Source organism: Vicia villosa, linkage group LG4 (assembly GCF_029867415.1).
Source record: "Vicia villosa cultivar HV-30 ecotype Madison, WI linkage group LG4, Vvil1.0, whole genome shotgun sequence".
Taxonomy (NCBI): domain Eukaryota; kingdom Viridiplantae; phylum Streptophyta; class Magnoliopsida; order Fabales; family Fabaceae; genus Vicia; species Vicia villosa.
This window is the reverse complement of record NC_081183.1, coordinates 184,959,188-184,985,158: the sequence shown is the minus strand read 5'-3', so window position 1 is coordinate 184,985,158 and position 25,971 is coordinate 184,959,188. Positions and strand designations below refer to the sequence as shown.

General features: G+C 33.2%; 2 protein-coding genes and 1 pseudogene across 2 annotated transcripts; 1 reads left to right on the top strand and 2 right to left on the bottom strand.

Moving 5' to 3' along the window:
* Positions 1-105: 105 nt before the first annotated feature.
* On the top strand, positions 106-910 carry LOC131598506 (uncharacterized). Its single transcript, XM_058871101.1, has 2 exons — positions 106-565; positions 635-910. Exons 1-2 carry the CDS (start codon positions 383-385, stop codon positions 908-910), a joined length of 459 nt encoding a protein of 152 aa, XP_058727084.1. The 5' UTR covers positions 106-382.
* A 10,292-nt stretch (positions 911-11,202) lies between these two features.
* LOC131596340 (F-box/FBD/LRR-repeat protein At1g13570-like) lies at positions 11,203-13,535 on the bottom strand. Its single transcript, XM_058868965.1, has 5 exons — positions 13,397-13,535; positions 13,241-13,300; positions 12,171-13,016; positions 11,870-12,025; positions 11,203-11,621 (listed from the first exon to the last, which is right to left on the bottom strand). Exons 2-5 carry the CDS (start codon positions 13,241-13,243, stop codon positions 11,313-11,315), a joined length of 1,314 nt encoding a protein of 437 aa, XP_058724948.1. The 5' UTR covers positions 13,244-13,300; positions 13,397-13,535; the 3' UTR covers positions 11,203-11,312.
* Positions 13,536-15,500: 1,965 nt separating this feature from the next.
* LOC131596339 (F-box/FBD/LRR-repeat protein At1g13570-like) lies at positions 15,501-18,425 on the bottom strand (annotated as a pseudogene).
* Positions 18,426-25,971: the final 7,546 nt, after the last annotated feature.

Sequence of the window (25,971 nt, the reverse complement as noted above, 5' to 3'; positions counted from 1 at the left end):
TAAAATTAATCTCTCATTCTAACTTTGTAATCAATAAAGTTTTTGGTATATAAACACTCAATAATAAAAATTATACTAATTGATTAATTTAGGCAAATTTATACGCAGGGTCCTTTATCTTATTTTTTTGTAATAAGGTGGTCCTTTAAGTTTATTTCGCTACAAAGTGGTCCTTTATCTTAACTAACGTTTGCACGTTTGACCTTTTCCACAAACTCCGTTCCAAAAACGCTTAGGTGGCAGTAACGGCGCTGATGTGTCACTTAACAGTGCTGAATAAGCATTAATTATAATATTTATTCTATATTAGGTCTGAAATACGTAGGATTCAATCTCCCCAATTTCAAATTGCTTAGAACCCTAACTTCCCCAAATTCAATCAATGGCCTCATATGGTAGCAGCGGTCCAAATCGAAGAAGTCAGAGCTCTAATACATTCATTTCAGGTGCTTCTCAATATGAAATTGCACCCACTTGTTCGTGTGGAGCCAAAGCAGTTGTTAGAACAGTTAAGAAGAAAGGAAGGAACCTTGGGAAGCTATTTTGGGGATGTAGATACTTTGTGGTAAGTTTAACTTATTTTCTTGAGTCATATTTAACTTATTTTCTTGACTTGTTAATGTTTTTTTAACAGAGTGAACCTGATAATGTTGGGTGCAACTTTTTTGAGTGGTATGAGAACCATTACAATGATGAAACCAACCCAGGGATTCATGCTTCAGTAATTTCCAAATGTTTCAAATGTGAAGAAAAAGATGTAGAAATAAAGATGCTTAGAAGGGCCTCTGCAAAGGATGACAATGAGATGCTGAAGAATTGCATAAAAATGATGAAGCTACAAGTCTATGTCATTATGTTTTTAGTTATGCTTGTTGTAGGGTTGATGTTTACTTTGATCAAGCAATGGTGAATGAATAACCAAATTGTACTGCAGTGTAAAACATGAAGCTAATTTATATCAATTCTGCATATTTTGTGTTGTATTTGTATCAATTCTGCATATTTTGTGTTGTATTTGTATAACATTCTGCATTGACCAATGTACGAATTATGTTACTACAAGATAAGTAGAAGGACCTGGTTGTTACAAATTTAAAACAAATAGTCCTGTTTTGTTACAATCTTAAATATAATTTACAGGTTTTGTTTATATATTTGGTACCTCAAAAAATAACCTAAAGAAGAACTTAATAGATTGAAACAACCAGGTCTTCAAAATACATTGATATAGTACATTGATATAGTACTCAAAATACAAAGGCAGAATCAGATATGTTTTAGATCCATATTAGGACCAAACTCCAAAATAAGAACCATATATTCAAAATTAAAGGTCTAGCATGAGTACAGCAAGATTACATCAGTACATCAACATCAGATCCAAAATACAAAGTAACAATCCAACAAGATTACATAAGTACAGCATGCAAAAAAACACAAAATAAACAAAATGCAGTATCATCTATCCAACAGAATGCAGTATCATCTATTTTCCCTTTCTCTTTATGGCCAACTTTGGTCTCTGGCTTGTTGGTGGCTGAAATGCAGCAGTTGATCCTTGTCTTGCCCTTCTCATTGCAAGCAACTGAGCAATTGTGATGGTTTGTCGTGTCTGGACTCTTGTTGTTGGGGCTTCACCAACTTGGGGCTGGCTTAGAGATGACTGTCTTGTTTGCATTCTTTGGATTGGTTGAGATTGGACAATTTGTGATTCCACATTGGTTGCAGTTTGTGGTTCAACATTAGTGGCAGTTTGGGATTCCACATTGGGGACAGTTTGGGATTGCCTTGGAGCAGCTGGACAAGATGCTTTGTTGTGTCCAGACATACCACATACTCTGCACTTGTTTGGCAGCCCCTTTCTTGAAACATGTGTTGCATCATTCCTCTTTTCATCAGCATCCTTGTTTCTCCTTCTTTTTGGCCTACCTGGTGCTCTTCTGGTTGGTGGTGGAAGTATATCAGGATATGGTGTCAACTCCCATAAGTTTTCCCCATTTGTTGGATAAATCAATGGTTGGTAGCAAGCCTGGTAAGTATCCTTCCTATAGTAAGAGGGAATGTAGTCAGTTGGGCTTTCGGATCTACTTTGGATGCAACTAATTGCATGATAGCAAGGAATGCCAGTGAGCATCCAACTCCTACAAGAGCACTCAAACTTCTTTAGATCAACTGTGTATTTCTCTCCAGTCATATTTGTATGCCTCACTTCATAAATCATGCCACCTGACAACCTATACAACAAATTACTCATATGAGCTTAAATAAATCATCAACATATATTTAGTAAAGGGTAAAAATTACCTTGCTATAAAGAACCTTGATATTTCTTGTCTTCTTTCAAGTCCCTTCTTAATTCTTGGTAATACAGATTCACTGTAATCCTCTATCTTTGCCCGGTTAGTTGCCCATCTATCCATTAGGTACCCTCTGATTTCCTCTAACATTGTTACAATAGGCTTTTGTCTTGCACCGAATATAACACTATTAAAGGTCTCAGACATATTGTTGACTAACACATCACTTTTGGTTCTATACTTAAACATAGACTTACTCCAAAATCTTGGGGGGACCTTCAACAAATGTTTGTAGGCCTCCTCATTAACCTTCCTCATTTCCCTCATTTCCCTTTCCCAAGCTTGGGGGTATGTTGCCTTGGCTGCCCTCCACATGATTTCCTTCAATTGCTTTCCTGGAAACTTCTTTCTAAAGTTACTATACAAATGTCTTACACAAAATCTCTGGTCAACGCCAGGTAACAACTCCTCTAGTGCAGGTAATAGCCCCTATTAATTAAATGCAATTGAAAAGCAGATAAAAAACATCAAAAAACTAACACATTTGTTACATTTTAAAAAGCAGAGGGACCTATATGTGACAACTTAAAAACATTAAGGACTTGATATTCTTGCAGATCTGAATGTTTTTAAAAAGCAGAGGGACCTATATGTGAATAAAAAACAGATCTGAAATGAATGTGATATTCTTAAAAACATTAAGGACTTGATATTCTTGCAGATCTGAATGTTTTTAAAAAGCAGAGGGACCTATATGTGAATAAAAAACAGATCAGAAATGAATGTGATATTCTTAAAAACATTAAGGACTTTATTAAAAACATTTACCTTCTGCTGATCTGAAATGAATGTGATATTCTTGCAGATTTCTGGACCCCCCAAGTCTGGGACAAGTAGTTCAAAGAACCATGCCCAAGATTCTTTAGTCTCGGCTTCAACAACAGCCACTGCAATGGGCAACATTTGATCATTGGGGTCTCTACCAACTGCTGCAAGTATCTGACCTCCATAATTACCCTTTAGAAAACATCCATCAACTCCAATTATTGGTCTACAAATACGAAAACTTTTCTTGCAAGCATCCAGACACATGTACAACCTATGAAAGCTTGGAAGTAGTGGTCTGCTAACATGCTCTTCAGGTTGATGTTCAGTTGGTTGTACATTCAATTTGATGGTGCTGTTTGGGTTAGACTTTAACAGCTCATGTGTGTAGTCATATAGTCTTCTATATTGCTCTTTGAATGAACCTTCAACAATGTTGAGTGCTGCCTTCCTTGCTCTATAAGCCTTCATCCTATTCATACCAGCATTCCATTTCTCATGCACTTTCTCACATATAGCAGTTAACTTCACATGAGGGTTAATTCTAACAGTTGAGTATAACTTCTTTCCAAGCCAGTTGGTGTTAAACATCCTTACATTGAACTCTCTATTACAAGTGTGGTTGTCATTTAATGTTCTCAATTGCCATGTATCCTCATTAGACAATTTAGAACACAAAGCAACCCAACCACATCCTTCCTTGCAGCCCACTCTTACCCTTGTTTTGTCATTCTTGACAAACCTTAAATCCCTACCATTGTGGACAGCATAACTTGCAACAGCTTCTTTAAACTCCTCCTTTGTTGAAAATAATGTTCCTAAGACCCACTTATAGTCATTAAAATTCTTAGGTGCAACAAATGATGGATGCTTAGCCTTCTCACCCTCATCTGAATAATCACTACTCATTTCATCTTCACTTTCTAGCTCTTCAGTTACATAGTCAGAATCTGACAAACCATTACACGACCTCTTACCTGTACTCCTTTCCCTAACTCCAAAGTCAAGAACATCCTCATCACTCGGTGGTTCAACATCTACTTCCCTTGAACCAAGTTCAGACACTTTTTTTTTCTTTGGTCTTCCCTTATGTTTCTTGGAACTACCTGCTCTCTTACTGGTCTTGGGTCTCCCACCCTTCCTCTTTCTACTTACAGGTGTTTCATCTACTAGTATTTCATCTACAGGTTGAACACATTCTTCTACCAATACTTCATCAAATCCATCATTTAGGACCTCATCATCTGAGTCATCAAACCTGTGCCCCAATGCACTATCATCACTGTCAGGTTGGTTATCAGTTTGAATTTCAGGTTGCACATCAACTTGTGGATCACCTTGGGCATCATGTTGGTCATCATTTTGGGCCTCAGGTTGGTCATCATTTTGGGCCTCAGGTTGGTCATCATTTTAGACCTCAGGTTGGGTTTCAGTTTGGTTGTCATTTTGAGCCTCAGGTTGGGTTTCAGTTTGGTTGTCATTTTGGGCCTCAGGTTGGGTTTCAGTTTGGGCCTCAAATTGGGCCTCAGTTTGGTCTTCCTCAGGGGTCACTATTATTTCAGGTTGAGATATAGGGTGGACAATGTATATTTTTACCTTCCCATTAGTCTTGGACCAATTAAGTGCTTCTATTGCACCAAAGTCATCTTCTAACGGCTTCAATGTTCCAGCAAAGTCATACCACATCTCCAAGACCCCTTCGTACTTCATCTCTTTCACAATCCCTAAGATCTCAAAGTAACTCCATCTATCACCATCACACGTCCAGTTAGTCAGTTCCCCTCCTTCATATTTGTCACCATCAAAATACCCCCCATGGTGAAAATCAACATTAAACCCATCCATTACCTGTTAACAGTATGAAATTCCAGACCCAACAATCAAATAAACAACAAACTCTAACATCAACACATCAAGCTACTATCAACGTAACATTACACCTAAACATACAACCAAACACACAAAATAAAAACTGGAAATGCAGCTTTCTTACCTAGGTCAGCTTCGTTTGCTCACACGAGTTACGATTCTCCAGTCGCTTCGTGTTCGTCTCCAAGCCGCTTCGTGTTCGTCTCCAAGCCGCTTCGTGTTCGTCTCTAGTGGCTTGTCGTCTTCGTCTTCAAGCTCTGGGTTCAGTCACACGACTTGAAATTAGGTTTAATTTGAAAATTAGGGATAATCCTATTTTGGCATGTGACAAATAACTAGTTCACTAGAGTTAAATGACACATCAGCAATGGTTACTGCCACCTAAGCGTTTTTGGAACGGAGTTTGTGGAAAAGGTAAACGGTGCAAACATTAGTTAAGATAAAGGACCACTTTGTAGCGAAATAAACTTAAAGGACCACCTTGTTACAAAAAAATAAGATAAAGGACCCTGCGTATAATTTTGCCATTAATTTATTAACTAAAATTTCCATTAATACAATTAATAAGTTAATAATTATTGTTTTTTTTTAAATGAATGGTCGTTTTTTTTATAGTAAAGAGGGTCTCGGGGTCCAAAAAAGAAATAACAACTACACAAAAACTTTCGGAGAGGAAACACCCAAAGTTTTATCAGCTTCCAACAATTTCACTAGATTTGTTGGAACTTCACTAAAGCTACGATAAGTCTTGTCAATGCATCCCATATTTACTAAGGCATCTGCACGTGATTTTGCCTCCCTGTAAGTGTGAGATATCTGGACCAAGTCATGATCCGCGAGTAACTTTCAAATTTCTCTAATCAATGCCACACAGTTAGCACTACTACCTCATTCACTCTCTATGGCTTATGGCTTTGACAGCAACCTCCTAGTCCACATTAATTTCCACTCTCTTAAGCCCTAAACTCTTTGTAAGCTTAAGTCATTCGTAAACTCCCCAACACTCTGCCACTATCGCACCACATTGCCCCAAGAATTTGGAGAAATCGGTAATCCAAACCCCTCTATGGTCTATAATAACTCCCCCACAACCAGCTATGTTATGACCTTTGTTAGCACCATCTGTATTAAATGTCACCATAGTGTTTGTCGGCGGCTTCCAATTGGGGATTCTCCTTCTTATCTCTTTCTTTTTTATGTCACTTGCATGGATAGACTTCTATCTTACTCATAACCCTTTCTCTTTTGAAATATATGCATAATCGATTCACTTGGTCGCACATAATCCACATTATGTTCTTCTTGATTTCTCCAAGCCCAAATTACATGACAAGTAATCGCCCATATACTTCCCCAGCTCTTGATTCCTTTACCATGAAAATTAAGATTGATGCTAATCTAATTTCGTAAATCCAAAGCAAAAAAGTCGACATAAATTCTACTCGGAACTTTAGCCAGTCCCTAATAGCATGCATAGTAGATTCAAACACATGCCCACACATCATACAACTGGAACTCCCAAGACCTTTCTTACTCTTGCTTCAGTTATGTAATATGAAAAAAAAATCTTACATATATTTATATCACCAAATTAAACTCAATCAAAAGCAATTGATTTAGTGTAAATATAATAATATATTTTAGAAAAACTATTTTTTTTCTTTTAATATATAAAAATGACTTTTACATATACATACAGTTGAGCTTATACGTATACATACAGTCAATAACTATTATATCTTTTTTGTATAATTTTTTTTCAATTTCATTACGATTAATGAAAGATTCTACCAAACACAATTTTTTTTTAAATTAATTCCAAGCTCTTGCATGTTTTTTAAATATCATAAAGTTGAGCTTATTTTAACTCGCTACTAGAAATAATCTATTTGGAGACGGAAGAAATTCGTGTCTAAAATGCTTAAATTCCGTTTCAACGTATTTGGAGACGGATTTTGAGACGGAAAAGGATCCCTCCTTTAAACTTGATCAAATAGATTCAATTATCATATATTCATGATTTTTTATCTTAAAAATCCATTAGTTGACCAAATTTTCCAAAAGTCAAAGTTAATAAATGCACAATTGACTTTTGCTAGTTGAATTGCATTCTTTCCCATATCAATTGAATCAATCTCTTCTAGCCAAATAAATGATATAAGTGGACTATAATGAAGCACTTGTGATCTTTGAATCATGCTTTGAGCCATAGGACCATTCCTTGACTAATAGTCGACTTCCTTAGAGAATTAGGTCAAAACCCTAATTGGTGTACCAGATGAATTTGAAAGTTGTTGATCTTGATTTGAAGCATTCTTTAGCTTGAATATTGATGAGGGGAATCACTTGATCACATGAGAAGCTTGAGTTTCTTTTAGAATCTCAAAACCCTAATTGCTCTAGCCTTTTGGTTAATCAGCTATCTTGTGAAACAAACAACAAGCAAACACATTTTTGTATATTTTTTGTTAGCATAAATTGTGTAAGTGCTTATGTTAGAGAGAGAGAAGCTCTACCTTCTCTCTAACGTAGGTGTTTTTCTTCTTTTCTTCTGCCTTTTCGTTGCTCTTAGCAATGGTTAGGAACCAACAACTTGCAGACGGGTGGCAGAGGATGGTTAAAAGGAATGGAGGGTGGTTCATAACGATTGTTTAGTAGGACCGTGGTTATATGTGATTTAAAAATAAAAATGAAATGAAATGCGCCTGATGAACATATTTTACTTCAGCTGGTTAAGTTGCGGTAGTAAGAAAATACTATTACAAAATGTGCTTTTTATAGTTGTGTCAAAAAGTAAATTGGATAGGTTCCTTCTATCAGAAGATTTGATTGACAATTAGAAAGTGGAGGCACAGGAGATAAGGGACGGGTACCTTTCAGATTACAAACCTATTTGGATCAAGTCTAATGAAAGGGATTGGGGTCCAAAATCCTTTGGAGTGAACATATGTTGGTTTGAACCTAAAGAATTCCTTAAATTTATAGAAAAGGAATGGAAGAATATTTAATGTAAAAGGTAAACATGCATATGTTTTGAAAGAAAATTTTGAAGTGCTAAGAACATAGTTGAGAGATTGGAACATGAAAGTTTTTGGGTGGATACACTTAAAGGTGGAACAGACAACTAAGGAATTAAATTAAATACATTCACAAATGAGTACCAATGATGACCAAAATAAGGAGGTGATAGAAAGAATGAATAAGGAATCCAATCATGTGAGGAGAAACTAGCATAACAAGGAAAGCTTAATAAAGGAAAAGTAAAGGCACAGATGGGTGAGAGAAGGGGACGAAAACACAAGATATTTCCAATCATTACTGGAGGCAATAAGGTTAACGAATGCAATTGTATCATTCATAAAATGAAATAAGAATAAAGAATGTATAAGGAGTCAAGAGAGAATTGAAGTGAGTTCTTGAAGAAAGGTTTAAAGAGACAAATAATCACATACATGTATTGGATGGTATTGAATTTAGGTATATTTCTATGGAGGAAAGAGCAAGAATATAACAAGAATTCATAATGGAAGAGGTAAAGAGGGAAATCAAGGATAGTGGTGGATAGAAGAGTCCTGAACCAGATGAATTAAACTTTGTATTCCTGCAAAAATGTTGGAACATATTAGAATGGGATATGGTGAAGTTTTTCAAGAAATTCCATCAATATGCAAAGTTACCAAAGGCTATTATTGCATCATTCATAGCCTAACACCAAAGAACTACAACCCACTAGGGTTAGGAGAGTACATGTAAATTTTCTTCGTATGATGCTTATACGAGATAGTCTCAAATATCTTTGCAGCAAGGTTGAAAGGAGTACTAGGTAACATTGTCTCACATTGCCATATAACTCTTATACCTGGAAGGAAAATCTTAGATGGTGTGGTTGTACTAATTAAAATCAGCAAAAAGGTAAAACATTCAGTGCATGGTATTGAAAGTAGATTTTCAATAAACATATGACTGTGTTAACTGGAATTACATGAGACTCATATTAAGGAGTGTAGGCTTTTGGGATAAATGGATTATTTGAATAAAGGCTGGCGTCTTCAAAAGTACCATGTTTGTATTGATAAATGGAAGCCCAACTTTAGATTTTAAGGTTGAAAGAGGATTGAGATTGAGATAGGGGGATCTCCTATACCCATTCCTTTTTACCATATCTGCTGAAGGGTTAACAAGGTTGGTGCATGGTTTTAAATTGCAGTTACGGCTATGAATGCAGTTACAGCCGCGGGTGTTGCATTTGTGGTCATTGCAGTTGTTGCGGTGCGTATTGCGGTCGTTGCGGTGTGAATCTTTATAGGGAGGTGTTTGAAATAAAATGTTGAAAAACACTTATGTTAAGTTTTTTCATTATATAAGAAGTAAATTGAGTTTTAAATTTTTAATATATTGATTTTTGATGAAAATACTTGAAGAAACATAATTGAAATTGTCTCATATAGTTCCTAATATAGCGGGAGACGTAATTTTAAAAACACACCGCAATTGCGGTTGTGAAGGCAACCGCATCCGCAATATTAATATTATTGGTGCAATTGCGGTTACAAACCACAATTTAAAATCATGGGCTGGTGCACAAGGTTACAGTGATAGGTGAATTCATAGGACTTCATGTGAGTGACCAACTTGATGTCCAAATCCTTCAGTTTTTGATGACACAATAATAGTGGGGGAAAGGTACATGGAAGAATCTATGGAGCATAAAAGCAATCCTAAGGGTTTTTGAATTGACATATGGTTTAAAAGTCAATTTCTGCAAAAGTAAATTGTATGGAATAAATATCAATCAACACTTTATGCAGGCAGCTTCACATTTTCTGTCATGTTGCCTATATTAAATGTCATTTAAGCTTTTAGGCATACTTGTGGGATATAATCCAAGAAGATGCTCAACTTGAAAATCAGTTACAAAAGGATGGAGAAGAAGGCTATCAACATGTATTTTTTATCAAATGATGCAATCAAATGAGAATGTTGAACCTGAAGTGAAGCATATTAAGACAGCTCCTTCAGGTGCCCAGGAGTAATTAAACTCTATAGGTTTCACAAGATGCTTCTTAAGCATTCCTGGAGTCAACACTGCAAAACAGCAAGAACAATTAAGTTAAGAAGATTATTCAAGCTTATATAAGTTTTTAATGCATAAATTGTACTTTAGCATAAGGTTTTAAAAAACCGTCGCGTAAAACCTTTAGCGATTTCGGTCGGTACAAGTGTCGCGACACTTATTACAGTCGTCACAGTATGAATTAACCATAATTTGTTCTTTAATATAAAAAAGGTGGTAACGGTATCAGTATCGGCACATGCTGATACCGTTTTGTCGCTGTCGTTTTCGCGGTCGCGGACCGTTTTCTAATTACAAATTAATACAGACAAATATTCCTAGTTTCCCACCATTCCATTTCTTTGCGAAATCTGAAGGAGAATCCAACAAAACACGCCACTTCACAGATTGAATATCAAATTGCTGTAATTTGAAGTACCATGAATAGCAACTCTCATCAATCACTAACATCACTGGCTTCACTACAGCCATTGCAAAAAAGATCCAAAAAAATAGTGCAGGAAATATATAGTACAGATACAAATAACCAACAAGAATGCAACTAGTAAAGAGAGGGATAATCCATAGTGATCATGAAAAGGTAAGTTTTATTTCCTATTAGTCATTTAAATCCCAAATAATTTTTGAGTTTTTCTACATTGTCTTCCTCATAAGAAACCCATGAAATCTTAAATTGCAGATTAGCCTGTAAATTTTATTTTGTAAAAAAATTACCCTAAAAAAACATGCCATTGAATTAATAAAATTATTTAGGGTTCTTCCAAGTGATTGGAGTTTTCTTTTGGAAAATATTAGATTGCTCATTAATCTTTCTAACATTATCAAATTCTTTTTATCTTTCTAAGCTTCCTTTTCAGCTTCTACTCAACTTCAGATTCAGCTTCTGAATTACAATGGAAGCTTAATTTTTGAATTGGTTTTCAGTGTGAATCTTGAAAATAGATAATACATAGTGAATCCCAAAAAAAAATAGCAGCAGCATACAGCTTAAAAAGTATTCCATATACTCAAAGAAGGTAAGATGTTTGAACCCAAAAATGCAAACAATAGTTTGGAGAACACTAAATAATTTCAATTTAGGGAATATATTATCAATAAGAAAAACACTATAGTGTTAATCAGTTCTTAATTTGCCACTTAATTAAAATGTTTAACTTTACTCATAATAACCTTAAAAGTCATAATATATTAGATAATTTGTGGAGAATACAGATCATTATGAAGAGTCTTCCACATAATAAATAACTTCAGCTTCTCCAGACGCTCTTTTGAACCTCATAAATAACTTCAGCTTCTTCTGACGCTCTTTTGAACCGAACTAGTTCGATAAGCAACTCCACTCTGGCATTTACAAGAGGCTTCAAAATTATCTTTTCTAGCACAGGCGAATAGAGAAGTAGAAATTTGATCAAATCTAGTTCAGGTTGAAAGCCGGAGATGCTATCAATTGTTACATGTCGCACTTGGATGGGTGTCACTGGCCTCGAAAATACATCTTCCCAAGAATAGCCGTCACTGACAGGTGTCAAAGGGACATTATGCGCCTCAATATGTGCCTACATGCAATTGTTACATATCCATGGATCAAAAGGAGAAAGATAATATACATGAGAGATACAGATCAGTTTATTAAAATCACATTTACATGTCTTAGAAACTAACTTCAAAAGCTAAAAACTAGACAGATACTTAAAAAAAAAAAGTTTGCAAACTATAGAACTTAAAAAACTACATAAAAACAAAAACATGTTAAGCAAGAGCAACAACAAATCAACAAGCAAAGCCAAACTAAATGAATACTTACAGATATTTCTAATTTTTGAAGATTAGGTGAGCTTCGGAGCAAAAAAAGAGCGGCAGAAATTTCCTTCAAGTCATTGAAATTTATGCGTAAGGAAAGATAGCTTAGATCAACACAAGGTGTAGGAAGCTTTACTGGAAAATCACCTGCAGCCAAATACTAAAGCAAAAAAAGAAAATGGCTCTAAATCAGAATACAGATCCGGATCTGGAGTTGCGTACACATGATTGTGGTTCATATTCAACAGTATTAGGCGAGTCATTCCTAAAGTCAAATTTTAAATTCAGATAATCGAGTATTATACCTTTAAAAAGTAACTACCAATCACTATGCTCTTTATGTGAGGTCGATTATCAAAAAAATTTAGCAAGTTGCTAGGGCGTCCCGGCAGTGTACTTTCATTGTCTTCTGAGATCAAATCCAACCATGAATCAACAACTACTCTAGATAATTTGAAAGTGTTGTCAAGGCTAATACCATCAAATCTTCCATATATTTTAAAAACCTTGAGATTTGGGGCGTGAATATTAATTTGTGTTATACCATCACGATCAAGTACTATCAATTTCAATTTTTCAAGTAGGGGGCAACCGGATATCAGGTTTTCAAAATCATCTGGAGCCACTCTTACCCCCTCCAGCTCAAGACTTTTCAAGTTCCTGAAGCCTTCAAACGTCTTTGGAGGCTTAAGCAAACACCACTTTAATTTTAAATGATGTAAACTTTGACAAGTGAATAAACACCAAGGTAGCTTATAGCGTTCTTTGGTTATCCAAACTTCTAGAACAAGTTCTTTAATAGACCTTCTGGTTAGATGAAGAATCCACCGATCCATATCAATCTCAAATATTTCAGAAAGACCCGGACAATCGTTAGCGAACTTGAACATCTTGATTGGCCCCGAATGAACTAAGAGTACATGATCAACAGTTTTCAAAAGCATGCTCTCCGAGACACTATGTCTATCAAACACAAGATTTGGAAGTGTGTACCATTTGTTCTTCCATATTTTGGATAAAACACTTGTTCTCACTGCTTCCCTAATTGACAAACAAGACAGAATTTGGTCTGTTACATGACCTGGTAAGTTGCTAATCATATCAGGCTCCGCATCAATCATTGTTTGGCGAGTAGACTTTGTTTTCCTTCCCTTTAGATAGATATATAGGTACATACATGAACCAGAAAACAAACAAGGTTAGCATATATATTTATCTATGTATAGACACAAGAATCGTACTAAACTAAAAGTCTAAAACTAATGTAACTTCATTCAATAAATAAAAACACCATAGTTATAAAACGGTTACTATAGTGTTCACATTTTGCTCATTTACATACTATACTAGACAGAAGAAAACATAGAGAAATTACCATTGTTAAGCTACGGATTGAGTTGTTCCAGGAAAAGAAGGAGATCTTGGAATCTGATTGCTGTAACAAACAATAAAAACATTAATTAATTTGAGAGAAAATATAGATGAAATGATGAATTGCATGTTGAAGAAGAAATGAAGAGATAAAAGGGACCTTAACAAATAAGGGTTGTAATCGCCTAGATTAGAGAAAAGGATAGGTTCTAATTTGAGATTTTATAGAAAATTTATATGAAAAGGGTTTAGGGTTCACACACTGTAATGAGTAATGATGAGTGTACAATCAATACAAGGGAACAACTAAACTAGTTTAATTAGGGCACTAACATCAATTTATTTATCATAGTATTTAGAATTGTTTTTGCATATAGTTTTGATTTTATTATTTAAATTTAAATCTTTTAGGTTTTTTTATTGTATATATAAAATGTGAAACGTGAGAATAGTACAAAAATAAAGTATGCATATGCTCATTACTCTATTAGTTTATGAGGAGTGATTTTACCTCCTAAATTGAGAAAGTGTCTCATATTAAAAAATCGCTTTCTCAATATAAGACAACATTATAATATATACGGATGTTACCTACTAGTCCTAATTCCAAATAAACCAATAAAAAGTTTGAAATACAAAATAAAGTATGCATATGCTCATTACTCTATTAGTTTATGAGGAGTGATGTAAACATTCATTTTTAACATACTTTTTTAAAACATTACTCTCTTGTAAAGTGAAATAATATGAGTTCTACTATTTTTTTTAAGTAAGATGGAATTAATAGGAGAACTAAAGGTTCTCAAACCTGTTTACACGAAAGGCGGAAACAAAAGCCAAAAGACCGCCGAAAGGAAATTACAAAGACTTCGAAATTTTTCGGTGGTGATAAACCAAAAAAAAAAAAGAATATCCTTGAATTTTTCACACATACAAAGACTTCGAAATTTCTCTCATATAGTCATACTCCATAAAATGTATTTGTTAGTATTAATTCTTCAAATTTTGCAAATTGATCCTCATATTTTCTAAATTTACAAATTTGACCCCAAAAATTTTCAAAAAAATTGCAAATTGGTCCTTAATGATTTTTAAATTTTACAATTTGGTCCTTCATATTTTTAAAAATTGCAAATTAGTCCCTACTTCTCAATTTTTTAATTTGGTCCAAAAATTTTAATTTTTTACAAAATGACCCCAAAAATCTAAGAATGAATTATCTTAATATTCCATCCAAATAAAATAATTTAAAAATGAATGAATCTCAATTAAATCATTTGAAATTTGAATTTTTTGAAAGTTTTCAATTACCCCATCTAAACACACTCTTATAGTCTAAATTAAATTTTTAGTAATTGTGAGAGAGTAGTTTAAGTTTTTAGTCTAAAATGTCCTTCCTATTAACTTTTTATGTAAGAGATGAAATTTACTTGAGGCGACAATAACACAGCATCATAATATAGCAAAAAGTAAAATAATAGTGTAAGGTTGTAAGCAATGTATATGACAAATCTAATTTAATAAGTTTGTCTTTAGAGAAGTTACTTGTTGGTTATTTCAACACAAAGTTCATTTGTGTCATTACATTCCTATGATATATGTGTATCAGCCTATTCTTCACAATGCAAATGGTAGGTACCAATCACAAACTCCGAATGTGTTCAAACTATATTACTAAGACTTTTAAGCCCGTTAAATTCACTTCAATTAATAAAAATAAAATACATGGTTTATTCATTAAATTTTTATTACAACGTTTAATATATACTTGATAAAGTAAACATGTTGTAATAAGTAGATTATAATACTCACTTTTAGAGGAGCTATGACTATGATTCAGGATATTGTTTCTTAAGAAATATATATTTAATATACTTGATGACTCGTTTATTAAAAAAACATATATTATTGTTTATTTTTGCATAAAAACTCACATGTAAATGTTCCATATGATATGACAAATATGGTTTTTGAATGGTCTCAACTCTCAAGTTTAATGGTCTTGAAAATGACCATTATAATGATATTTTAAGTGGTGATGACATTTTATGTTTGATGGTGAAATCAAATCTATAAATGATGTTTGCTCTCAAAATTTTCTCTTATTCTATTATCACCATCTATATAAAAGAGAAATCAAAGGCACTCACATCATTGTAAAAAGAGGATTGTTATTCTAACATTAATAATTAAAAAATTCTTATACCTATACCATCTAAAATACAGATTGGGCATATGCCTATTTATATAATAAAAATATCAAAAAACTTATAAACTGAGTACAATGAAAAATAAATTTGAGTCTTAGACACTTTTATAAACTTAGTTGAATTCCAAAAGAAATGGCAGCAGCATACAACTCAGCAGTTCTTCTTGCAGTAAAAAAAGTTAGGATGCTTGAACGCCAAATATGAAAACTTGAAGGAGTTTGAAGAACACTAAATTAACTTTAATTCAGGGAATATATTATCAACAACCAAAAAACTTTAGTGTCAATCACTTATAGTTTGCCACTTAGTTAAAAAGTTTAACTTTAGTCATAATTAACTACCTTAAAAGTCATAATACATTAGATGATTTGAAGAGAAAACAAATCATTAAGAGTCTTCCACATGGTAAATAACTTCAGCATCTCCTGACGCTCTTTTGAACCGAATTAGTTCTGGAACCAACTCTGGTCTGACATTTACAATAGGCTTCACAATCAACTTTTCTAGCACAAGCGAATAGAGAAGTAGAAATCTGATAAAATCCAGTTCAGGCTGGAAACCAGAGATTCTATGTATTGTCACATGTCGCACTGGGATGGGTGTGGCTGGCTTCGAAAATGTATCATCCCAATCATAGACACTGACGGGTGTCAACGGGACTGTATGATGCTCAATCCGTGCCTACATGCAATTGTTAAAATCCATATATCAAAGAGGAAAGATAGTTTGCATAAAAGCGATATCGATCATATTAAAACTCTGAAGGTAGCATTAGCATTGTATTGATTGATAAAAGATGGAAATAAGGTACAGAATTGTTATTTTATATCTAAAATGCAACAAACTCATATGTTCAGCAAGCAATATCACAACTTATATATTCAAGTCTGTGAAACTAATTTTCATATCTAAGCACTAGATAGATACTTTAAAGTAAAAAATGTTTGCAGACTCTAGAGCTTAATAACTACATAAAAACAAAAACATGGTGTGCAAGTGCAACCAACAATTAGCAAGCAAAACAGAGCAAAGCCCAGCTAAACTAAATGAATACTCACAGATATTTCTAATTTTTTAAGATTAGGTGAGCTTTTGAGCAAGCAAAGCGCAGCCGAAATTTCCTTCAAGTCATCAAAGTTTATGCTTAAGGAAAGATAAGTTAGGCCAATACAAGGGGTAGGAAGCTTTCTTGGCAAAAGACCTGCAGCCAAATACTAAAACAAAATAGAAAAATGACTATAAATCAGAATATAAATTAGGAGTTACGTACACATGATTGTAGTTCATATTTAACAGTATTAGGTGAGTCACTCCTAAAGTTGAACTCAAAATTCACATGCTAAAGCATTATACCTTTAAAAAACAACTACCAATCACTAGGCTTTGCAGGTGAGGTCGACCATCGAAAAAATCGAGCAAATTGCTAGAGCGTCCGTGCAATGTACTTTGATTGTTTTCAGGGCTCAAATTCAACCTTAAATTCATGATTACAGTAACTAATTGGAAAGTGTTGTCAAAGTTAATACCCTCAAATTCACCAAAAACTTCAAAAAATCTTGAGATTTGGTGCGTGAATATTAATTTGGGTTAAACCATCAACTTCGGCCAATTTCAATTTTTCAAGCAGAGGGCATCCAGATATCATGTTTTCAAAAGCATCTTGAGCCATTGTAACCAAATTTAGATCAAGACTTTTTAAGTTCTTAAAGCCTTCAAACGCCCCTGGAGGATTAAGCCAACACCATTGTAGTTTTAAATGATGTAAACTTTGACAAGAGAATAAGCACCAAGGTATCTTATAGTATTCTTCTTCTTCCTCTATAATTTCCAAAACAAGCTCTTTAACACACCTTCCGATAAGATGAAGAATCCATCTATCAATATCGGTAAAAAAAATTTCCTCAATGATATCATATTCAGAGAACTTGAACATGTTGATTGGCCCCGAATGAAGTAGAAGTACATGATCAACAATTCTCACAAGCTTGCTCTTATTAACTAAAGAGCCTCCCAAAGCTACACCTTGTTTATCAAACACAAGATTTGGAAGTGTGTACCATTTGTTCTTCCATATTTTGGATAGAACACTTGTTCTCACGGCTTCCCTAATTGGCAAGTAAGACAGAATTTGGTCTATTACATGACCAGGTAAGCAACTAATTCTATCTGTCACCACCGTATCAATCACTGTTTGGCGAGGACGAGTAGACTTTTTATGTTTTCTTCCCTTTAGGTTGATATATTCATGTTAAAACAAAAGTACAGAAAGAAATCAGAAAACAAACAAGGTTAGTGTAAATATGAATCATGCATACATACAAGAATCATAACTAAGTCCACCGAGACAACATTAAAACTAAAACTAATGCAACTTCATCAAATAAATAAAAACACGACAGTTATTCACTCTTCTAAAATCAAATTATAAAAACGGTGCGGTTACTATATAATGATGTATCATGAAATTCTTTACAAAAGAAGAAGACTTTGAGAAAGTACCGATTGAGTTGTTCCATGAAAAGTTGGTCTTAGAATGCGATAGCTGCAAAATAAAATAAAAAAACATTAATTAATTTGATAAAAAAAAAATAAAGATGAAATGATGCATTGTGTGTGTAGAAGAAGAAAACAAATGAACAAGAAGTAATGAATAATCACAAAACCGATTGAGTTGTTCCATGAAAAGTTGGTCTTAGAATGCGATAGCTGCAAAATAAAATAAAAAAACATTAATTAATTTGATAAAAAAAATAAAGATGAAATGATGCATTGTGTGTGTAGAAGAAGAAATCAAATGAACAAGAAGTAATGAATAATCACAAAACCTCGGTAGAGAAAGGTTTGTTCTAATTTGTGATTTAGGGTTCTCACCGTAACCGTAAAGTCAGTCAATATGAGGAAACAACTCAACTGCACGAGTCTATGCAAGTTATCATCATCATACCAAAAGCCTCTTTGATTTAAATCTTTACAACTTCTCCTCAAAACTTCCCGTCAAAATGCCAAATTGTAATAAATAAAATCAATTAATTAACTAAATAATAATTATTATTAAATAAATATTAAATCTTTACAACTTCTCCCCAAAATGTCAAACGAATAATAAATAAAGGGTCATGCTAACATGTGCCCCCTAAGGGCATATGTTAAGGATACTATAATTAGAAAAAACTAAATCTAATTAAATGCAATAAAGTCATATTTAAAGTTCCGATACATTGAATGCACGCGTTTCAAGAATTTTTTTCTATAAATATCTAATTATCTTGTGCCCTTGGGGCACATGTTAGCTTTTCCCATAAATAAAATCAAAAAATTAAGTAAACGACAAGTATTATAAAATAAATACTAAATCTTTACAACTTCTCTTTAATTAATTAATGAATTAATTAAATAAAGACTAAATCTTTACACCTTCTCTTCAAAACATGCCGCTAAAATGCCAAATTTTTGAAATAAATAAAGAAAAAAAAGAAAATGTGACGGTCTAAAGTAATTTTACATTGTCAATCAATAAAGAGGAGTGCTAGCAACACTTTCTTTTCAACACTCTCTCTAACACTTACTTTATTATTGGTTAAAACATGTGTGGGTCTCTCACTTTGAAAATGGATCCCACATAAAGTGGTAGGACCCACACATGTTTCAACCAATAAAAAAGTGAGTGTTAAAGAGAGTGATGAAAAGAGAGTGTTGCTAGCATTTCTCATCAATAAAATGGAAAATATTTAGATGGACACAGCCATACCACCTGGATTTACACACAACCAATTACATTTTTTTATTAATTAAATAATAAAATAAAAATTATCTCTCTCCTCCATTATCACAACCACCCTCCATGTTGACAATTAAAAACGACATTAAATTTTAAACAAATTTAAATTCTCTCACTTCTTATTGGTTGTTCCTAAATATGAGGATTTAGAGTCGTGTCCATGCAAGAATTGCTCCAATAAAATACATATATCAGAATAAATTTTATTTTTAATTTTAAAAAATTAAAATTATATGGCAAATTAAAGTATTTTGGTTGATTGCATGTGCAAAACTGTTTTACACACACTATCTTTAAACTCATAAATAAAATCAAAAAGTTAATTAAATAATAATAATTATTAAATAAATACTAAATCTTTACAACTTCTCCTCGAAACTTTTTGAGAAAATGCCAAATGTTATATGATATGGATAATTGATGAATGAATGATACTCGGTGACTACTTCTATTAAACGATGTGTAAAAATATATTTTAATTCATATCTATTAGAATTTAAAGGTAGTGCACTGACAGTGTAAATTAACTTTACATTTACAACTAATCAAAATTCTTACACTTGTCATGTCATATTAATTTTTTAAATTAAAAATGTATTTTAATGAAATACATAATTGTGATTGATTGACGATGTAAAAATATTTTATACTCCTTTTTGTCTATCTATTAAATCACATTTGTAGTGGGTTACAGTTACTAGTACTTTTATGGTCGGTTTGGTGCGCAGAATGAAAGACATGATAATATATCTGTATCATATCATATCTCATTCCAGTGTTTGTTGACACAATCTACTATCTAACATATATTAAGAGATTGACCAAACTTCCAAAATTGCCCTTTCTTCAAAAATAATTTACACTACAAAATGGATATTTTGGTAACTAACAAAATAACCCTTCATCTTTTTATCTTTTGCACCAAGTGTTCTACTCTCATTGGTCCACTAACTTTCTACAACATAATACCTCATTTTCTCTCTCCTTATAAAGTACAATTTCAATTGAAAATATAATATAGTTGCATATTTATGACTATTATTCATTTATAATAGAATCATTCATTTTAAATTTACATGTCTTTAAATATATTTTATACAATATTAAATAAATTTACATTACGGGTCACTATCAACATAATACATATTTTACTTATTTTTTCAAATGTTAAAATTCTTTTTATTCTTTTTCTGTCTCATGGATCAATTTTTTTCTTTACTTAATTATTTAATAATTAAGTAATTCATTTTAAATTTATTTGTATGTATTTTTTTTATTTGAAAAACATAATACACTACCTCATTCTCTTTCTCTTTATAAAGTACAATTTCAATTGAAAATATAATATAGTTGCATATTTATGATTATTATTCATTTATAATTGAATCATTCATTTTAAATTTACATGTTTTTAAATATGTTTGATACAATATTAAATAAATTTACATGATATTATGTTGTAGTTTACGGGTCACTATCAACATAATACACATTTTATTTATTTTTTCAAATGTTAAAATTCTTTTTATTCGCTTTCCGTCACATGGATCAATTTTTTTCTTTGTATAATTATTTAATAATTAAGTAATTCATTTTATATTTATTTGTATAATGTATTTTTTTAATTTTAATAACATGAAAAATGTATCTATCTCACGGGTCACTAACAAGACAATATTTATTTTAGTTTAATCAATCATTATTTTAATTCAAGAGACAAAATCTTTATTTTTAAATATTATTTTTTTCTCCATCTCATAATTATATTTTCTTCTTCTTTGTGTATGATTATTTAATATAGTTAAATCTATATGATTATTGTTCATTTTAAAATAAGTAAATAATTTTAAATTTTGTATTTATATCTAAAATTTTACATTTGTATTTGATACTATATAAGTGATATTACATTAAGACTCATCCATGTGTTATCACATTAACAAATATTTTGTTGTTATTTTTTTATTTCATGATTATTATTTGAAGATTCTAAATTATTACATATTTTTTTAGTTATTTACACAATATCATAATTAAATTACCCATCCTCAAAATATATGTTGTTGAAATTGCAAAGCATTGTAAAATTGACTATGAAAATCTTATTAATAAAACTTTTTTCTAACGGTTAATTTCCATTTTACATATATATAATTTTGTCAAACTTTTTTATTTCACATTTTTGCTTATCATTCAAAAAATACTAAACCATAAATAATGCACCCGTGCGACAGCACGGGTCTCTGACTAGTAGGATAGGATAAGTTAATCCTGAAACTTATCATATTATGTCTCACTAGTTCAAATTGTTATTCGGAATATAAGTTGGGTTAGAATCCAATTTACCTCTATAAAATATAATTTAAAATAAAAAATTATAAATGACAAAATATAAATATAAATTAATTTGATATTAAATTAAAATTATTAATAATTAATTTAATACAATAAAAAATTAGAATATTTAAAAATAAAATAATTATTAAAATTTAAAAAATATGAATACTAATTTAATTTTTTATCAAATTAAATATATATATATATATATATATATATATATATATATATTATTTAAAAGTTGAAGTCACGGAAACCCTAGCGGAGAGGCGATTTGGAGATGGGGCGTATGCGTGGCCGGCCGAAGAAGCAGGCGGTGGCGCAAACACCACCGGTGAGTGTTAGGATATTCAACTCATCATCCTCATCCCACGGAAGGAAAATTGTGACTCCACTAGAAAGACACACGACAGAAATTTTACCACCAGTATCTGAAGAGGAACCAGAAAAGGGAAAAGAAGAGGAGGCGAACAAAACTCCAAGGCCTTGGGCGGACATTACTCGCGATAACCGCCAGAAGGGGTTAAACATTGAATACACGCCACTAATCATTGTCAATGGGGAGATTGAGGTACACCTTACTGAACATGATTTACAATCAGAGATCAAATTCTGGGAAAATGCACTAATCCTATGCGTGTTAGAAGGGGATTTGACCATGAATTTTGTAAAAAAATTATGATGTTTGTCTGGAACTTCGTAACCCTGCCTGAACTATACTATAATGAAGAAGGCTACTTCTTAGTGCGATTGAAATCGGAAACAGATAGAGATGCCATACTCATGAGGGGACCATACACAATTTACCGCAAACACCTATTCCTTCATGAATGGAAGCCTGACTTTAAATTCCTAGAGGATGCGATTCGTACCGTTCCCATCTGGGTCCTACTCCACCAACTACCTCTGGTGTATTGGGGTGAAGAGTGTCTGGGAAAATTGCAAGCGCATTGGGGAAACCTATGATAACTAATGAATGCACAACCAAGAAGCTGAGGGTCTCATATGCGCGTGTGCTAGTTGAAGTTGATGTTACATTGGAACTGAAAGAGAATATCACCATATGTGATCCACAAGGCAGGAAATTTATCCAAAGTGTTAAGTATGAATGGAAGCCTACGTTCTGCAAGAAATGCAAGAAAGTGGGACATGATTGTGGCAGGAAAACAGAGGCTGAGCAAAGGAAAAAGGTCTGGCAGGAAAAACAACAAAAACCTGAAAGAAAGCCGATGGAGAATGATAGTAACAAAGTTGTGGCACAAGTGGAAAATAGAGAGGAGAACATGGTGGACTGGACCACAGTACCTAGCAAAAATAAAGGAAAAGGCATCTTATATGATACAGGAAAACAAAGTCAACCTGAGCAGCTGGTTGGTTGCAGTAATATTTTTGATATTTTGGGTGATGCCACAATAGGGTAATACCCTCCATGATTCTGACCTGGAACACTAGGGGCTTAAATAAGATTGCAAGGCATGTTGAGATTAAAGCCCATCTCAATAAATTACAATTTCCTTGTGTTGCTTTACTGGAAACAAGAGTGAAAATAGAGAATGCTCCAAAAATAAGGCAGAAGTTTGGTAACCATTGGAGCTGGTGGGATAACTATAGTAACCATCCAAATGGTAGGATATGGATTATGTGGAAAAATAATGAGATAGAGATGAAAAATCATGGATGCACAGACCAATACATTCACTGTGAGATTCTAGACAACCAGAAGAAGAGAGTTTGTTGGATCACTGTGGTTTATGCCCAAAAATAACTAGCATTGAGGAAAACACTGTGGAAAGACATAGGTTGTTTGGCTACTAATATTCAGGAATCGTGGATTGTAATTGGAGACTATAATAATGTCTTGAGTACTAATGATATAAGTGGAGGAAATATGGTGCAACTGAGTGAGTATGCAGATTTAGAAGACATAATGATGACAACCCCTCTGTTTGAACATGATACGCGTGGACCGCATTTCACTTGGACCAACAAGCACACTGAGGGATTGATATACTCACGGATTGATTATGCTATATGTAATAAAGAGTGGTTTTTGACTTATCCCGAGTGTACTATTGACATTTTGCAGGCCCACATATCTGACCATGCACCAATCCATGTCAAATTATTCGGTCAGAGTAGGAACAACCAAAAGGTCCAACCTAGGTTCAAGTTCTGCAATGTAGTGACGGAGAACCCCAAGTTTTTGGACCTGATTAGAAACAACTGGAAGACTGAGGTCCAAGGGAAACCTATGTTTGTTTTATGGAGAAAACTTAAACAACTGCAGCCGCTTATTAGAGGGCTCACAAGGGAATGAACTCAAAGAACACAACAGATTGAACACTACAGACAACAACTGGCAACTACACAAGATAACCTTGCAACTGACAGGTTCAATCCGGAAAAGATAGCTGAAGTGAAAGTTTGTACAGAACAATTACTTAAAGCTATAGAGCTTGAAGAGAGAATTTTGATGCAAAAGGCAAAGGTGACTTGGCTTAAACTAGGGGATGGCAACAATTCCTACTTTCATGCCATAGTGAAAGGTAGGAACAAACAGAACAGTATTCCCAGTATGGAGGACATCAATGGTAACATAATTACTGAGTTTAAGGATATATAACATGAAATTTTGAGATTCTATGGGGAGCTCATTGGAACCTCTGCCACCCACCTGCAGCATGTTGACATTGTGGCTATTCGACGGGGGAACCAACTTTCTGAAATCCACAAGAACACTCTCATCCAGCCAGTGTCAGAAAGTGAGATATGGAATGCTCTGACATTTTTTGTGTATAAAAGGAAGACTTAGAAGATTGAAGAAAATATGAATTCTTATAAGAGATATAAAAATTCACTAAAATGCAACTCAAAATACTCTGATACATTCTTTTTAAAGTATTGTAAACGCAAGGAACTTTTGTTTGTTAACTTGCTAGCAAGGAGCTTTTGTTCATTAACTTTCTTTTAACACGGTTGTATTATTTGATTCTATTTAAACTTGTGTAATCTGCTTTCAAGAAGAAACTTTGTAAACGCACTCATTGTATTTCAAATCTTAGGTTGATTGTTCCTTGGGGGACTAAGTATTAGTCAGAATTTCTCAAGAAGGCGTTGACGGTTAGTTTTTATGACTTGCAACACTTAAAGTTGGTCTTTGTTATGGTTCTGTAATCATTTCGGCTACAGTGGATTAAGTCCTTGTTGAGAAGGCAAAATCACCTTTGCATATGGACTGGATCAACTTCGTTAACAGTGAACCATGATAAAAATAAGGTTTAAAGGCATTCTACCCCCTGCCATATTAGCGTGTTTTGATTTATCCCCCCTTAAGATTTTTTTTTGAGATTCCCTCCCTATAAAACCCATATTCCATTTTCAGAAACCCTATTGTCACTTTTGCGCTGATTGTGCAAGTAATCTTCATAGGTGGCAATCTCACGTGGCATTTTTTATTTCTTAATAATTTTTAAAATCCACGATAATTTTTTAAAATTATATTGAATTGTTTAAATTTTTTTTAAAATATTTTTTTTTTAATTTTTAAAATTATATTATTATAATAAATTTCTCAAAACTTTACTTTTGGGCCTAAAGCTCATTAATGTTTCCACCAGCAGCCCATTAATTAATCTGTTTTTAATTCATTGGACTATGTGCATGAGTTGTTTATAAACAATAATTTCTCTTTATTAGAAATCGACGTGGGACTCAACCTATGTTACACCTCTCAACCTTGCTTCCTCTTCTGAACCAACACGGCGGAAGGATCTCCTCCATCATCTCCGATCTGGATTCTTCCTCCGCCACCTAAACCCTTTGCCGTATCAATCTCTCCTTCTTGCTAACAACATCATGAACATGATTATAATAATTAAAATCAACTGGAAACGAGTATGCAAGCTTATGAACTTAGATCTATGGAGTTCAAAAGCTTTACCTAGTGGAGCACCTCCACTGGCTCTTCCAATTGAGATTTGAAATGATAGAAACCCAGGAAATCATTTGGATAATCTTTAATGAGAAGAATCAACAACAAGTAACAACAATCTCTTGAAAGAAATCCTGAAACCTGATGATTGTAAAAATGAGAGAAAAGGTGAGAGCTTGAGAGAGAGAAAGAGACTTGGCTTGTGTATTATTAAGTGTGTGGATTATGAGAGGAGAGAGTGGAGAGAATGAGGTTAACATTTATCCATGGTTACATTTGTGTTGGACATAATTTTTTGTGAGTGAATGAAAAGTGCAGGTGTGGATGTGTTTCATGAGCAAAAGAGGGTGCTTCTGCTACGTTTTGGTGAATGAAAAAAGAGTTGAGATTGAGTGTAATACCTGTGAGTAATGAGGTGGCATACCAATCACATGGGAAGAGGAATCTTTTTCTATTTTAGGCAAAGGATGAGGTATGTG